This window comes from Haemaphysalis longicornis, unplaced genomic scaffold (assembly GCF_048455015.1).
Source record: "Haemaphysalis longicornis isolate Haplotype H1 unplaced genomic scaffold, Haemaphysalis longicornis Haplotype H1 scaffold_10, whole genome shotgun sequence".
Lineage (NCBI taxonomy): Eukaryota > Metazoa > Arthropoda > Arachnida > Ixodida > Ixodidae > Haemaphysalis > Haemaphysalis longicornis.
In genome coordinates, this window is record NW_027526204.1 from 14,473,337 (window position 1) to 14,490,972 (window position 17,636).

The 17,636-nt window shown below is 46.9% G+C and overlaps 2 protein-coding genes across 2 annotated transcripts in view; both read right to left on the bottom strand.

Moving 5' to 3' along the window:
- Positions 1-1,822, bottom strand: part of LOC144157617 (chymotrypsinogen B-like) — a 44,288-nt gene extending 42,466 nt beyond the window's left edge. Inside the window, exon 1 of the mRNA XM_077688445.1 lies at positions 1,618-1,822. Within this exon, the coding sequence (XP_077544571.1) occupies positions 1,618-1,729 (112 nt within the window). The 5' untranslated portion in view covers positions 1,730-1,822. The remainder of the gene's footprint in view (positions 1-1,617) is intronic.
- Positions 1,823-6,200: 4,378 nt separating this feature from the next.
- Positions 6,201-17,636, bottom strand: part of LOC144159727 (complement factor H-related protein 5-like) — a 123,310-nt gene continuing 111,874 nt past the window's right edge. The window contains exons 12-16 of the mRNA XM_077691430.1: positions 16,115-16,321; positions 9,733-9,944; positions 9,331-9,463; positions 7,462-7,578; positions 6,201-6,241 (exon numbers count right to left, since the gene is read on the bottom strand). Coding sequence (XP_077547556.1) covers positions 6,201-6,241; positions 7,462-7,578; positions 9,331-9,463; positions 9,733-9,944; positions 16,115-16,321 — 710 coding nt within the window. The remainder of the gene's footprint in view (positions 6,242-7,461; positions 7,579-9,330; positions 9,464-9,732; positions 9,945-16,114; positions 16,322-17,636) is intronic.

The window sequence follows — 17,636 nt, forward strand, 5'->3', positions numbered from 1 at the left end:
TTTTTGCGCACACTCACCAACTTTCAATGCAGTGGTAACCCCGTACTCGTCTTTCATAATTGCATATAGCGTTTTTCTCGCTATAGCAAACTTACGAGCTATTTTGGTCTTCGATAGCTTGCAGGCTCTCACTTATGCTAAACTAGCGGTTGTTTGTGAAAGCGCCACAGGCTTTCCCTGAATGCATGGCTTGCTAGACGGGGCAGGTAGCTCTCCTTGCGAGGCAAACACCAAGAGTAGCTCGCTGACTCTGGAGCTTACACTTATGGTAGCGGTGAGGAGAGCTCATATGCTCCAGCTGATGGGCGGTATCAGTCGGGAGTTTGTATGTTTGCAGATAGCACAGTCTCAGTTATCGCTTTAGGGGCGAATCACTTTAGGAGCCCGGCTTATCATCGTAGCTCGTCCGGGGTCACGGAATCACGCACGGAAACAGAGGCTTCGAAAAGAAACCGGCTTCCCCAGGTCGGGATACAACCTGGGTCTCTCGCTTTACGACGCTAATGTGTATCCCATTGCTCCTCAAAGGCACACATAGCTGATATGCATAGTAGTATTGCGGAAATTTTTGTCCAGCTCCATTATAACTGTTGCTAGCCCTCAAATAGGTACGCAATAATATGAAATAAAGACTTCATGAATGAAAGCATTAATTACTACAAATTTACGAGAACTCAACCCAGTTTATCTTTATAGGCATTTTCGGGAGCTGCGTTGTTCTCTCTTGACAACTCTCTGTATCAACGCCAGGCTGATACTGAAACTAGACAAAGAGGGTGGTATAACACCTCTTCGTAGGAGAACGCCACCTGTACCAGGGAATATAACACAGGAGGCGTTGCAAAAACAACACAAATACCAGGCACTCGCAAGAATAGCACAAGGCAATCACTGCTCTGCTGGTCAATAACTGCTCTGCTCTTCCGAAAAATTTCACATTGGGTGGAACTGGTTTAACTGGGTGGTTTAATGGGTGGAACTGGTTGTTTATTACTCCCCTACTCACCCCTTCCTCTTGTGAGGTCGATTTGCGGTGATTGATTGCCCTGGGAACTCCGCACGCTTTTGTTTTTATTTCTTTTGCTTTACCACCGACCCCGCGGGTGTATAGAGGGAGGAGGTGGAGGCTTTTCCGGGTTTTTTTTTCTAGCTGCTCCCCCTTCCTCCTTCACTACCCTGGAGACGTAGATTCGCATCGCGGCGTTTCCGCTTTCTGTTTTTTTTTCTTTTTCCCCGGTGTTTGGTTGCGTGAATGTCCCGCCAAACGCAAGCTGTGGCGGTATGCTAAATCTCGTCTTAACATAAGAGTACGCGGGTAAAGTGGTTCGTCTTAAGCGGATTTTTTCACATTGAGTATGCAACAAAACTAAACAAATGTACGGATGTTGTTCGACATATCCAAGAATTCGGCTTTCCCCCTAGTGGGAGTGTACAGCATATCTATATAGCTTTAAATCTTCTTAGTTTGTAGAGCTCATTTTTCTTTGAAGGCTTTATGTGTATGAAAATTCACAAGCTTTAGGCCGAAGGGCCCAGAAAGGAAATAATTCACGGAACAAGAAACAAGCCTGCGCGCAAAGACAAGTCCACACGAAGTGCGCAAAACAGGGTTCTTACCGGGGGTGTCGGTGCTGAGAGGTGTGTCGAGCCAATCGGGGAAGTTTTTATTTCGTAAGACGAAGGCGTGTGTGCTCCGAGGTCCGGTGGCAAGCTGTTCTAGGCCCTCCATGTTTGGGGTTTCGGTGACGCCTATACAGAAAACATCAGGCGTCCCTCTCCGCCCACTTGTTGCCCCTTTTTCAGGAAAGCTTGTGAATTTCGCTTTTCCTGCATTGAGAAAAATATTTTTTAGACCAATAATACACTGCTTAGATGAAGAGCACGCAATATCACTTACTCTGAACCCAGTTGCATTTATGTGAGAAAAGCCTCTTACGACAGAAGTTGTTCGAAATATCCAACTGCAGGAACTACCCCGAAAATCTGAAGTTTTTTGTCGCCTTTTTTTTGGTTTGCTTACACTTAATTTTAATTTATCGCCGACAGCCCATTAGCCTCATGTTTGGCCATCCAGTCGATCCTCTGGCCTTTAACCTTTTTCCTCAGCGTGAGCAGAGCCCATTACACGGATAATGAAAAAAGAAGCCATTTGCTAGCAAGGAAGCGACTTCACCATTCTCTCATAGGCTGCATTGAAGGCAAGAGGAGCTGGAGGTACGCAAAAATTTGGCCACCTGCGAAGTTGAGAAGCAAAGACGGAATAAACAGCTGACATGGCCTTTACAAGCTTTAACTTGGCTTTTTCAGTGCCGCCTGCATTTTTCCACGCGACAGGAGGAGGAGGAATAATGAACGTTTGTATTGATTAAAACGGATCACGTGACAATCTGCGCGCGATGCGAACTCCCCCCGCCGGCTCGAGCCAACTCGCCAGGCCCGGCAGGGCTTTAACTCAAGCGTAAAAAGCTCTGCTGCTAAAAAGTCACATTCCATACGTTATGCTCGCTAGCGCCAGACCACATGAAAAGAAGGCTAAGCTTTTGAAATATTCACGTATACAACCGCCTGAGTTTTCCTGCATGCGCTGAATCTGGCACCGGCAGGCAGGCGTATCCTGGTCACCAAAAAACTTACGAAACATGGCTTCTGACATGTATCGTGTACCGGCATTTACGGAGCAGTGGTTTTGTTTATTTTCAATGCAGTTTCTAGGCGTAACCTGCTTTCCCTGTACGTAAAGGACGCATCGGACTTTCGTCAATCCCTCAAACACGATGGAAACAAAGCAATGGCATTATATACTAAAGCATTCTTACTACTCCGTCATCGGCAATTATTCATGCATTTGGCACCTAGTGTCTGCCAGATCGGTCAAAATTGGAAGCTCTCTTTCTCACCCTCTCTCTCTTTCTCTTGTTGTGATTGTGAGTTGGAAAAAAAGTTCGGTGTTTAACAAGACATCGCCTGTGTTGCGATGGCGCGTTAAACACCATAATCAATTAAGCAATCTTGTATGTTACGCCAGGTCTTTGTTTGATTAGGCAAGAAACATATTTGACGTTCTAAAGTTGCCGCCGTTGCACCGCTCGTGCCACTCCCCGTGCGTAGAATGCTGTCCTTCCCGAAGACGAGGCCACGCCGACCTTGAAGCTGCCGCAACGATGGTGGAGGCGTCACGTAGGCGCGTGGAGCGAACAATCAGCGGAACAATGTCAAGCCGGACCTTCTTCTTCCCCAACGCGCCATCCATTCTCTCCACGCAACCCGCGAAGAGTATGAGAAGGCGTCCAAACAACCCCCGGGGTCCCCTTCTCCACCCGACGCCCAGTGATTCCGCCGGCGGAAGCCGCCGTAGAAGAAATCCGATAGCGCACTCCTGCATTCCGGCCCGCGAACGAGACGGAGGAAAAGCGCCGCTCCCTGCACCTCTCGCCAACACGGACAGGCGAGCCCGCAGCGGCACTCCGAGATCACCTCCACAGCACAGCGGAGTACGCGTTCCCAGGCTCGAAGGCTCGACATCCAGCGGTGCGCCTCTCGTGTCCCTCGTCGCGAGAGCGAAGGATCTCGCCTCCACATCCCGGAACCTGCTGCCCGCCTGACACGCTTCTACCTGAACAGGAGCCGGACGAGCGCCGACGCTACCCTGTCCTCGAGACCAGTGCGGGAGCCGGCACCGTTTAAACCCTCATTAATTACCTTAATGGTTATCTGTTGGTATCCGTTCGTGTCTGTGTCTCATTTTCTCTCAACTCTGCTGCGTGGACCCACCCAAATGTGAAAGTGACCTGGCCCGTTATGGGCTCGTCACAAGTGGTGGCAGGGGTGGGATCCACTTAAGTAAAATCGCAGAGTATAGGCGTGGGACTTCCCCGCAACGAATGAGAGGAAACGATGCCCCATGACCGAACTTACCATGACCCAAGCAAACGTTCACTTTACTTTAACAAATCAGCGCGAAGCAAACGTGCTAGGCGCGAGCGTCATGGCGGCATGGGTACGGCACTTACGAGGGATGGAAACGGGATAACTATTCAGGATTTACCGCGTGTACTCGAACAGGTGGGGTGTCTTAGTGGTTGGACAGAGGAACAGATGACGGGAATCGCACGCTGCAAAATGGTTCGTCCGGCCTACGACTTTGCATCGCATCAGGAGGCTGTCGCTTCGGGAAAGACTTACGAAGGGTTCAAAACATTAGCGACGAATAGGTTATATACGGAGCCAGAGTGTGTATACTTACACGTTTTTCCTCCAACAAAACGACGGAGAAGATATACAGTCATTCGCGAGCAGGCTCCCCGCGATGGGCACTGCAGCTCTAGGGACTCAGGACGGCATCGAGACGGAGGATAAGCGCAAGCTGCACAAAGAGCTTTTGGACGAGCAGCTTCGTACCCACTTCCTGAAGGAACTGTAAGACCCAGTCCGTAGATTCACACTTTCCTGCGACCTCAAGAATATCTGACAGGCGGTTGAAGCGACTGTGAGGAAAGAGAAAAACGAGCGAGCAGTTAATCACGGCCACATGCCGGTCCGAGTGTGCGGGAGGATGAGAAGGAATCTGAACAGCCCCGCGAGCGCCTAGAAAGAGTAGAACGCCTGTTGGAATCCAGCATCACTTTGCAACATGACCAAATTCAACAAAACGGCCGGCGTCACGGAAACAGGAGGAACCAGCTGTAATACCATCCGTGCTGCAAGCTAGGACACATTTCTAGAAACTGGAGGCAGCACGATCACCCTCCAGGACACCGCGAGGGAATAACGCTCCTCTTAGGCGCACAAAAAACATACGGACACAGAAAACGAGGACAAGCGCCCGCCCTTGTCATCTGTGACCGTGTGTTTTTGTGCGCTGAAGATGAACCTTATGGAATACCAACTAGCCCAAACGCAAGTCCTTCTTCGCGAGAGGATGATATAGGATACGTGGATAAGACGGTAGTTAGTTCCGCCTTGGGAAACTTGTCTAATCAAGAGAAACGTGTCGAGCCCCCTTCAGGCGGCACTCTCGCGCAGGAGGGAAGCGAAGGGGGACCTCCAGATGTGACAGTTAACATATGCGGGGAGAGTAGCCCGGTAATTGAGTGCGAAATTGGGGGACCAGCTATGAAATGCCTGATTGAAACGGGGTCAAAAGTAAGCCTCCTCAGAGGAAGTGCTCTAGACTGCGTTTTGCCGGACTGACGAACGGCGCTCCGTTCTGTAAAGCAGATAACATGGTTCGTTGGCCTCATGGGTGACCCTTTGGAAAATATGACGTGTCTTGAAGTGCCGTTAAAATTGGGGGAACGCACTGTTACGGCAACGTAATTCGCCTGCATAGAGAGGGCCAAATCCCTGGTAGCTGGTATAATGGGGCAAAACATCGGGCAAAACACCGCCAGTACCCTCCACCACATCTCCAACTCACCCTAGATGCAGCTCACTGCCTGCGCGTCCTCCAGACCCACACCTTCGCCCAGCGCACTCAGCTCATTCAAACCTACCCACATCTTTTTGACTCTCCAACATGCCTCGCCTGCGGGGCCCTCGACACGCACTATCATTCTTTGTGCGAGTGCTACAGCCGACTCCTTTCCTCCTCTTCCTTCCTCCTCCCTCTGGGAGCAGTCGCTGCGCGACCCGGAGGCATCGAGTCAAGACTTGGTGACCATCTGGGCACTGGCGGTCCCGGTGGCCCTATGGACCGAGGCCACGGCCTTCCCCTGATCCCTGAGTATCAATAATGTTGTTTCTCTCTCTCTCCCGTGCACCTCGGCGTGAAAGCGAAGGATCTCGGCTCCACGGCCCGGAACCTGTCGCCCGCCTGACACGCTTCTATCTGACAAGGCGCCGGACGAGCACCGACGCTACCCTGTCCACGAGACCAGTGAAGCAGCCGACACCTTTTAAACCCTTATTAATTAAACTTAACGGTTATCTCTTGGTATCCCTTCGTGTCGGTGTCTCTTTTACTCTCACCTCTGCGGCGTGGATCCATCACCCAAAGGGGAAAGCGACCTAGCCCGTTATGGGCTCGTCACACATAGGCGAAGATAAACTGTTATGGGCTGCTGCCGCCGCCGCCTCCCTTTTGAAGGGCGTGGCTGACATGGCACAGGCTAGGTGGCTGAAGCCCCTCCTGATAGGGTGTTCAGTACATTTCTCGTTGCGATGTGCATGTATGGTATTTCTCCGCTCACATCATTCTAGTTTCACATGCATCCGGAGACGCTTCGACCAAAGACGACTGGACCTAAGGTAAAGGCGGGAGAGTAATCTCGTACTTGTTGGATAAATAAATTCTACGTATATAATCTTCAGCATTACAAAAGTCAGAAATTATGTTTCATTATATTTGTCATCTTTGCTCGATTTATGGGATATCTAGCCCGGGATGGAGCCAACGTCGACGCAGTGGCCGAGTTAGGGATTTGCAATATTTGTAGCTCATCGATTCATTTACGTTCAGTGTAGTTTCTTGCCTTTTACAGCTAAACGCATTTATGACTGTTAATATCTTTCACAAGAAGCTGCGCATTTAAATATGTCCAGGCTACGTTGGCCTTCACACAATACTGATACTACAAGCAAGCAAGGCATCTTAATACAGAATAAACGCGGACATTTCGATAGCGAATAAAGAAAACGAAGTTGAATAAAGTCCATGCGCCATGTAGTTTTTATAAAAGCTTTGCTGAAGTCAACTTTACGCAGCATCAGGACAATGAAATATCACAGGACATTATTTTGCAGCTGGAGTAGCATTCCGTTAGACAAGCAGTTTTTATGCCAGATGTAGCATAAGTGGGCTTCTTGCTAATTCGCCAAGCGGCCGCTAAGGGGACAAGCGCGTTGATCGCACGTTTTAGAATCTGCTTCAAACGTAATATTTCTTCCTCAATCTGCTGGAAAACGATATAGTTGGATATCCAAGTGATATCTCTCGTCATTTAAAATGAAAGTCTGCAAGATAGAATGCTCAATTAGGATCGGTCATTGCCCGGGTGCTAATCCTTTTAAATAATATAACTTACCCATGGCCGCAGAGTAATAACAACATGGGGGGGGGGGGGGGAGGCGGCGCTTCTTAGAGCGACCAGGTAACGTCGCAAGCGCTTGGCCCAGGTTCCGCTAGCGGCACCTGTCGCGGGAGAAGGCAGGGCCCCGCCGCCATGATCATCATTTCACTGTGCAGCAAGGGGACGAGCTGTGGCCGCTATAGTATCGCACATCAGGTGCCGCTACCCCCTCCTTCTCCGTCGCAGCTACGAACCTTCGTAATTCACGAGGACGTGCATTGCCACATTATCTTGTCGCCCGGTCGCGCTTGCCGCCATTAGCCGTTGCCCATTTTATATATATTCTTGCTCTGTGCCCACGTTAGAATGGGGTAAACCGCAAGAAAAAGGAACTGCATCCAGAGTTCTTTCGAGGTACGAAGAGCCTCTAGAGTGCCACAAGGTTTATGCTCACCATTGCTGAATATCAAGAAGGACAACTTGTTGCCATTTAATTCCTCAAAATGGAAAGCTGAAGCTTCGCTCTGTAGGAAAGTTCTTAGGCCTTCACCGTCGGCTGGGTCGCTGCTGTCTGGAATTTCCAAAATACAGAGTAAGTCAGCCACTTAACCGCCGCGATAATCAGTGGTAATTTGTTTTTGTGGGAACAGTTGTCATTGCATTTTTTTACCAACCCCTTTTAAGTCTAGGTTTCTACGCCAAACACCAAGAGGTTTATGATTTCTTGGGCTAAGTGGAGAAGATACTAAAGGACGAGTTGACGCCCCGTTCATGAGACCATTCAATATACGTACATGAAGTAGTGAAAAAACATCTTCGATTTGGTCGAACCAATTGATCTTCACATCGGTAAGCTTAAGGGGTAGGTGGTGCAGAATTCTCGTGCCTACATATAAAAGTTAAGCGTGGTACACTAATAATGTATGTTTTGAAAATAATGAAGGAATTCATAGAAATAATGTTCTCTTGTAAGGTTCTTCGACAGGTGAATGTTCGCTGGCGGCCAGGTGCAAACTTTAACCTAGTCCTTCCGAAAGAAAATATAAAAGAAGAAACGAAGTAGTGCCATTTCCCACTGTGAAGGTGGATGACCAACTGAAAGGTTTGTGGGATTTTATACTAACGGTATAGAAGCCCCCACGCAGCCACAGACGATCACACGTGGCACAAGCAACCGTAAATTGTTTGACCACAAACTTCCTGCTTTTTTCTTTCTGAATCGTTAGCATTGCTCAAAATGCTCACTGCAAATAGCGTTGAAAACTTTATCTTTAAACTCACACTCTTAACCAAAAAGGACGAAAAAAGGAATAACTACAGCTGTTAGTCCACGCGAGCGACCGCTGCTCCTCAAGAGGAGGAACTGTGGGAGCGTGCGTGCAGGGTGCATATTTCGCGGAGTAAATGTTCGTCCCCGCCGATCTAGAGAGCAACGGGAAGATGAAATGCCGAGCAGTTACTCCCCCCTGTAATGGTGTCGCTGCTATATGACCTAACGCATATGTCTCTTCAGTTTCATAATTTGCAAACAAACGTAGCTGCCAATGCAGAATCTTTCATATAGTGTCTTCGGAACAAATTTTAGTTTTTAAAATAACAAAAAAGCGGCTTGTCTAAGTGAAGAGGCGGCTCGCGGCACGGAGCAGCGATGTGCGATATCACCAACGCCTTTTGTTCACGTTACTACGAAGTGTCACGCACCTTTGGCTAGCGAGCGATAATACGGGCAAATGAAGGACTCCGTGCACATGACACAGTGAGGCAGGTAGTAAAAAATCGGTAACCTTACCCACTAAGTGTAGGGAATTCACATGTCTATACCGACCGACAAATGTTAACAACGACGACAACAACGGCAAACTGTTCGTCTGTGGAGGACGAACGCTTTCGGGAGTAACCGTTCGTCCCCTGGCATTTACTCTGGTAGGGGACTAATGGTTGTGGCAACGCTGTTAGTCCCCCAAAGAAGAATAACGGTTCCCTGTTGCTCCCTTTTGGCTAAGAGTGCAGATGCAATGATTATAGTAAACAACACATAATTTGATTCACGTAAAAACTCCACCGCCAAGATTATACTGAAGTGGTCAATAGCGATTGCCTATATGAGGTAGTGGTTGGTGCAGAGTGCAGTTAAGCTTAGGTTGTAGAATTATTTGTTGCACGGTTGCCTATATGAGGTAGCGCTTGGTGCAGAGTGCAGTTACGCTTGGGCTGGGAAATTATTTGTTGCACCGTTTTCTCTGCAAGGTGAACATTCTAATACCGGTAGTTTCATACGTGTCAAGCAGGCAAATATGGAGTTCGAGCAAAACCGATTTCTTACTGCTGTATTTCATTCCATCCAGTAGACGAATTGCGTCTTCGGTGCTGTAACATACAAGCGGAGGAATGATGCGTTTGATCTTCCCGGAAATGATGGCGGCTCCAACACAACCGTCATGTTTCGTAACAATCACCTAGAACAAAACGGACAAAAATACCGGGTAATTTTTTTATCAAAACATGGTAACCCATTAGCTTTGTCGAGGAATACAATATCGAAACACGCCCGGATGTTTATTAACACCACAGCTGCACACAAACACAAACTTCGTCTATATAACTTATCTGGCCACTGCACCGCCTTTAAAGCAGTTACGCGAAAAATGAAGAAAACAACAAGGAGAACATAAGAAAACAAAGAAAGAAGAACACAAAAGAAGGAAACATTGGTCTTCACACAAACCTCTGTGATTGCCTTGGCCAAGTTAATGCACTTGCGGAAGTTGTTTGCACCTATGCTCCAGGAAGCGTCAAAGACGAAATAAACAAAATGACGAATCTTTGGCGGGCACACAGTCAAGCCATCCCTCACGAGACCCTTCTGGTAGAGCTCGGGCGTGAAAAATCGGCCAAAGAACTCAACCATCTCATTTCCGTCGAAAACGTTGTGCACACCTGGAACCCCCCAAAAAATTTGGAGGGTTAATGGAACAAGTTAAAAAAAGGTTCACGCATTATCCGGAATAACGCTTGTCGTATAAATGACCGACTAGCTTAGCTAGTAAAAAAGCACACTGTAATTCCGTAAAAGCAAAGTAATTCCGTGAATCAATGCCCAAATGAAAAGCTCGAGCCGTTCAAGGAAAATGTTGCTCACCACTTTATTGCCAGAGTTTGATTTAATGTGAAAGGGTTATTGTCCCTTTTAAAAAATTTCTTTATCAACCTTTTCTAAAGAAAGTGGAGAGAAGCTCCATAGATATCGCACATCAAGATTCCGACAGCCAAAGGTTTGTCAGAACCTTCGCTTAAAGACGGTCCAACCTTCGCTGCAGGCATGTCCAGTCAGTCGTGAAAGCTTTACAGACTCAAATCACAAACGCACAAAGAACCCGTGCAACAATTTTTCGCTCACTAAGTAAACGAATATACGAACGATTTTAATGTACACCGATACGTGGTTTATGAGTAAGGGTACACAATTGAACTCCTCCCTGATCGATGCATGTAGTGTCTTATCTAGAACAGTTCCTTTTTCACGATGTCCAAGTAACTGTTTTGACGCAATGAAAACCTGGTTTCACGTACACGCTGTATGTCCAAAGATTTTATCAGAGCTTTTTGGTCGACCAACCGGCCTATGGGGAAATGCCTTAGTTTTCTGACAAGGCGCCATCTGTCTCATATAAAAAACTTTCTGTTTGAATGCCGGCGTCAACGTTCCGGTTACTGTTTCCTTCGGCAGCCGACGAAGGGCTTCTGCAAGACATCGACACGAGCTACGATATAATAAAACGCTGTGTTTACAGTGTCTATAGTCCGGCGGCCGTAAGGACTCCCTTTGAAACGACTTCCAGTCCTGTTATCGCACGTGATGCCGCGTGTGGCAGTACTTCGCACTTACAAACGTTTTAAGTGCAGAGCACTTCAGGGTTCCCTGCTTGTGGTCCTAGCTCGTACTCTGTGGTGCTATCTAGCCCCCGCAGCCCCATGGCGTCCAGGACCCAACGAAAGCCCCAACCGAGGCTTCGAAAATATACCCGCTCGGCCTTCGATACAGCCTCCCGGCCAAAAGTTAAGAGTAAACTTGAACAAGAGGTTTACATAGCAGAACCGTTGAAACTCCCGGAACCGCTGGTACTGGTCCCACAAGTCCTCGTTAGTTTGCGCAAAGAAATACGTAGGTACAATTCAGGCAAAATGCATTTAGTTATCCGTTGTCCCCGTATCACTTAAGTTAAGAATCCCCGCTGGGATCTTGGCCCAATAGCGAGAAAAAAAAGTGGCAGCGAAAGAAAAAAAGAAGCGTTCATAATGACGCATCACATGCCAGATCAAAGCAAGCACAAACAGAACAGATTTCCGCTGCTGCAGTTTCAGGCAGATGGCGGGCGACACTGCGGGGGGAGGGGAAAATTGAATTGCATTAAAGAAACCTCTGTTCCTTTCTTCAAGACAGGAGTGTGAGAGGGAGGCGAAGAGCGAGCTGGGTTGTAGCAATGACGGCAAAACGCCGCCACAGCCCCTGTGGCCAATCCCCGCTCTGCACTTTCGACAGCTATCCCGCTGAGTGGAACTGCTTTAATTTTGTTGATTGACGAACCTCAAAATGCCAGACCTTACTAGCATACTCTAATTTGACCTAACATGATATGACGAATGCAACAAAACCCAATGAAACCCTATCCAGCCAATTTAGGCGTTCAGTTCACGCGCTTAAAATATAAATACTAGTCCTAATAAAAACGCCCATCGAAACAACCACAGGTAAAGGAAAGAACCTCGCAAGCACCGGACTCGAACCTCGGCGTTTTAGGTGATCGCGCTAAGACGTAGCCGCTACAACGCAATGCCAGCTCTGCCTTAAAATTAATAATGCCGTCGGACAGCACTCTAGCATTGGCTCCAGCGTGAAGGGCAGGATCGCCGTCTCAGAACTAAACACCCGAAAAGAGACAAAAAATTGCCGAAGATTCATTGCCATATATTAAAAAATGTCGCATAACCTCGTCGCCTTGGGGAGGGAAATTCCGCCAAAGGAGCCCCACCCACGAATGTGGTGGGCCCAGATGTGCACGTCTTGCTCCGCTGTTACAATGCCGGAACGCGGTGTTTCTAGGTCGTTAGCCGACGGTATGAAAAAAACAGCGGCACACGCGTTTACACCTCACGCTAGAGAGCTTTGTGCTTCAGAGACACGAGACTTTTACAGCAAAGCTGTATATATCTACCCCCAACGGTTTCAGGTCCATTTACGAAAACGCCAAGGCAACAAGAACAGACTTATGCACTGCATGCTTCGCCCGTCTCCAGGTTTCATGTTAGTGGAAATGGCCCGAGATTTTTTGTGAAGCAATCTTCTATTGAACGATCTCTGAAATTTTAAGCGGTTTTCTCCTTGCAAATAACCAAGTCCACGAACAGGAAACTTTTCAGTGAGCGAGTATGGTCTGGCTGTCCATGGTTGCCCTTTTATTTTCAACAATCACCCCGTACATGCAAGCGAGTTCCTCCCTTTCATAATACGAAGGGATACTTTACTATTCAGGGAAGTCATGACATGTAGTAAAGGACTTCCCTTGTGGTTTGCATTGTTGCAGAGGCTCACGACTAAAAAAGCCCGGCTCGTTAATGTCGCATGGAAGTTGTTGCCCCCCTCGACTGCTGTGTTGCTCGTCCCCTGTTCTAATTTAGTCTGTTTTATAGGCTCAGTCATTCCGGTCTGCAGTATGTCATCCTAAAACTACATTTGATATAACAACGCCCCATCAGTTTGTGTAATGCGGAGTCGAGAAACTGTGACTGCATCTTCATTTGCTTTCTCTGGAACTGTCTTGCTCAAAAAAATGTCTTCATACACGTCCGAGGTGTCGATCGATACGGCCGTACCTCTGTCGGCGCCAATGGCGGAACCTAACCTGGTACACGGCCAAATTCGACGCCAGGGAGAACACGTATTCTCAAAGGGCAGTGTGTAGCGGGCTGAGAACAGATAGGCATCTTATTAGCTCCGTGTTTTCTACCCTAATAAGCGGTAACATTTGTTTTCTGCGCTCTGCAGTGTGCATTGTTCCATTACAATGACAAGGTTTGCCTGTTAACATAATCGTGTTCCCAGCCAAAGTATTTTTATAATTTCTGGTGCCACCAAATGTGGATGTTCTTCATCACTTTGTATGATATTAAATTTAAGTGTTTTCCTTTTCCCTCAGAGCTCAGACTAACTGCAAATTACGCTCAAATTTACGGTTTTTACAACTTCATTTCTACTATATCTTCCTTCGGCATGACCGGAGACTCCTTTTGTCGAATCTTTATTTCTTAATAATTATAAATTTCACTCATCATTATTGATCCCTACCGAAATCATTTGGGAATCAATTGCAGGCCTCCTGACCCTCCCTGTGAACGGTGCCTCCGTTTTTAGCCTCCGGGCGGAGACTCCAGTGCTTAACAACTGTAAACCGGACTCGTATGGTGGGAACCCTATGAGGATGTCTGTGGCATCAACGCTTCCAGAACGAAGGCTCTGGCTATGGATACAGCTGATGATAACTGAGAACACAAGGCTTGTTTTATGTGAAATTAATAAAGCAACGTGGAGGCCTCCTCGAAACGAGTCGATTTGTCCAGGCGCCTATTTACCGTGTAGCCACTCGTATACGTAGTTGATATTTTTTCTCGTCTCTTTGAACTGAACCTGTGCCTAAGTATGCCAGAAGATGGGTTGATTGTTTTGTAGTTTTAAAATTATAGTTTATAACCTGTTATTTGCTGTTTCAGAAGTACTCTGGAAACTGTTTCTAGTGCCGGATGACGAGGTATGCGTATTTAAATAGGACGTGAAGACAAAATGCAAGTTTGGTTCATTCAAAAGATTGCCTCGTTAAAATAATGCCGATACCTCTTTTAACGTAAACTTCGCTGAAAAAAGCTGTACAATTAGGAAAAAATGAAATGGGCATGCGACCCACTAGCTCATTTCCCGCAGCAGAACCTATGATGTCGCATCAGCCAGCTGTCCGATTGGTGGAGGCCAAAAAACAAACGCAAATTAGGCACAACTCATAAGCTTGCTGAACGAGCTATGTACGGTTAAATTTAGGGCACATTCTTTTTATATAAGTAAGAATGGTTCGACAAACAGTGGAAGTTAAGAAAGCACACGTAAACATAGAAGTACCGATGCGTACTGCTGTTGGTAGTGCGCGCACTATGCCTCGTTTAGATGCACAGAAGTTCGATGTTTTGTGGTTGTATCAGACGACAGTGGGCGATTGACGCAAGCGACGATGTCTTACGTGACCGTATTTGTCGAGCGCGCACCATGTTTAGCGAAACGACTATTGTCTCCATGAAGAAACAAGCCACGTTTAAATATGTTCACAAACAAACCAAAGGTAGAAAACGGCTTGCCGCGGTGTGGTGGCACCATCTAGGTTGACAACACTAAGCAAGTCTCCGCTCCCACGGCCTGACACGGCTCGGGAGGAGGAGAGTCGAGTCCGGCCGTGGCGCTCCACACCAAGTTTAGCTGAATGACCTGCTGGTATGATGTCATTGCAAACGTCGTTCAAACACACGTTTTGGCGCGAGAATCAAAATTTTAGTTTAAATTGAATAATTTCACAGTTAATAAAGCATCTTTTGCTACCGGACAAGCGCTCGGGGCAATACATAACACGAAATCTGTCGAATAAAACAAACCTGCATTTTGTCTTCATGGCTCGTTTAAGGACAGGGAATTAGGAAGACAGCGAATTTGGAATTATTGGCTTTTATATACGTTTTTGTACCTATTAATGCTGTATGATTTCCTGGGATTTCATATAACTTATTGAAAAGTATATAGCTCATGGATAATTACATGGAAATTATATGGATTATATGGATAATTATATATATAAATTATATATGTTTAAATTATATGGATAACTATATGGAAAGTATATAGCTCATGAATAGCTCAAGGAACACATCACCCACCAATAATATTGGTTTCCGTGCAAAAGCCTGCTTTCTAATCAGCATTGTTAAAGTTAGACTTTTTCATCAGAACTGTATGACTTTACTCAGTCAACAAATTTCACTCAATAGAATAATGCGACCAGACGATCACTAGCAACGATAGGTGCTCTGTGGACGCGACCAAGATAACAAACCAATGTAGCGTCAGTCGCTCTTCCGTTTTTATTTCCCCGCTTCGAAAAATGCAGCCTCCATGCCCTGAAATATCACCTGCACCCACAACACGCAGCCCAGGTAACACTCGCAGATATGTGGCCCGAAAGAAAGGCTTTCATTGTGTCGCCATTTTTTATATGATACCGCATAAGGTATTTGCCGTGAAGACCTCACACGAAACACAAAGACACCAAACTCTTTACCAACATTGTAGAAGTATTTTAGACAGCTTTGCAAGTGTTTTAGAAACAAACAAGAAGCATTGTCTCAAAAAACGTGATGTTTTAAAACTTAGCCTTCGCCATTTTTAGCCCTTGCAAAACAAAAGCAAAAATTACGCCAGTTTCGCAGTTATTATGCGGAGACGGAAGAAAAGTCGAGCTGGTGGTCTTTACTAGCTTTAACTTGTGTTTTCTCAAGTATGCCCGTCTTATAAGTAGATCGGACACTGATACCGCCGAGCGCACCGTCTCTTTCAACTATGAGAACATGTGCGTGTCACAGCTTACAAGGCCAATCCCCGACACAACGGCGCGACGCGCCCTCTCCACACTTACTCGTCGGTTCCATGCCTCCTTGTCCCTTTTCCTTTTAGCGTCTTTTTTTCACAGCCTCATTTTTGGCTTAGCATTTTCCTTCTCTTCACGTTTTCTGCAACGTATAATTAGGACGCCTGCCATGGGTTGAAATGAAGCTTCAAGAGCTCTGCTGTTAAATCGTTTGCCTTAAACTGACAAGAATTTGACCAGTTTGTGCATGCACCAGCTTTCACACGCTTGACGAGTAATGGTTTAGCGCCGCAACACCTTTAGGTGTCCGAATTTCATAAGGACCAATCGAAGACGGCGTTCTTAGTGCCGGACCGCTCTGATCATTCCCTTTCATTTTTCGTAAAGCAGATGGTGAACCACCAAATTTATGTTATGTGCAGTAGAGCTTACCATTGTTGATGGCTTGGGAAAGCGAATTCATAGCATCGTAGTCACGTAACATAAAGATGCGTGCTTCCGAAGGCCGCCATGTCAGGCGCCGCAAGGACGAATGTTGAGACAATCCCCTGACTCCGAGGCTGAACATTTCCAGACTTCCATTCTGCAGTATTTTGCTCCCCAAGTAAAATGTAAGATGGTGGCGAACGTCCTCTGTTCCTGTGTAAAAACCAACAACATATAAAGCACTTTGTTGAGTTTGTGTAGGGCAACAGTACTCCGCCCTTTCTATTCTACTTCGTCTCTGAACATCATGTCTGCTACGAAATGGAAATATTCGATACTCGCCTAATTCCCGTGAACCTCCCAATGAAAGTCCTCCATACCGAACTGTCTAGTATTTACCATGTCTACTGCTCTTTTTACCCTGAATACACCAACCAATGGACATAGAGGGCTAAGACGCTGACATTCAGGACACCCTGCAACAAGGACTCCAGATTGCAGAACGCTACTTGGCACAAGGAAAGCTTACGTACATCCCTCAAAGTCTGATCATTACATACACAAACTTGAAACACTGATATTTCTCCACATTACCCTCACCAGTTTACCACAGCACAAGGTGCCGTGTAAACCCCACAGCGTTATAAGACCAAACACCTTGACGCTCAAACTACCCGACTCCTCGCAGGAGTGTCTAACCGCCATGCAGACGTGAAAGAAGGCACCTTAGTTGTCATTGTTCCTTCCGTGATTTCCACGTTGCATATACAACTCCCTTCCGCTACCTAACAGAAACTGACAGAGAACGGCTCGACAGAACAATACGCAAAGCATGCAAATTGTTCCTAGAGCTACCACCCCACTCTTCATCTACTTCAACTAGCGGTTCACAACACTTACGGCGAGATTCGTAGAGCCCAGCAGGCCTCCTAATTTATCCGCCTCACTAAAATTCACTCTGGTATCGCTATACTACGCCAGCTGTGTATATATCTTTCACTAAGCGATACCAGCACCAAAGCAGCCATCCTTCTGTCGAATTCAGTGTCTGCACGCATATTGCGCCCCTTTCAAACGTATGTGCCTTGCGAAAATGAACGACGCAGAAGTTCGAGGGCTGAGGCACCCAAAAAAACGTACCCTTTTCGATTCCCCCCCGGTCCGCAATGGCGACACATCTTAGCACAGACGCTGTCGCAGTAACGGCCGTAAATTCAATTCTACATCCTATCGTTCAAGGATCATTCCAACCCGAGTACTCCACTTCCGACGGAGACATTGCTGTAGTCTTGGCAGTTGCACCGCCCCCAACTCAGACCCCCGCATTTGGCCCAAAAGCGGCCATAGATAACTACAGCTCCGGTAAGATATCCCATTCGATATTCAGGTACTCCTTAAGACAAGGCCTCATGCACGTAAAAGAATTGATATGAAATGGCTACCGGCCCTTACATATCTCCCCGGCAATATAGGGAGCCCGTGAGCAGGCCCGAACTGCAGTCACGCAGGGCCTCAATGTAGACTCCCA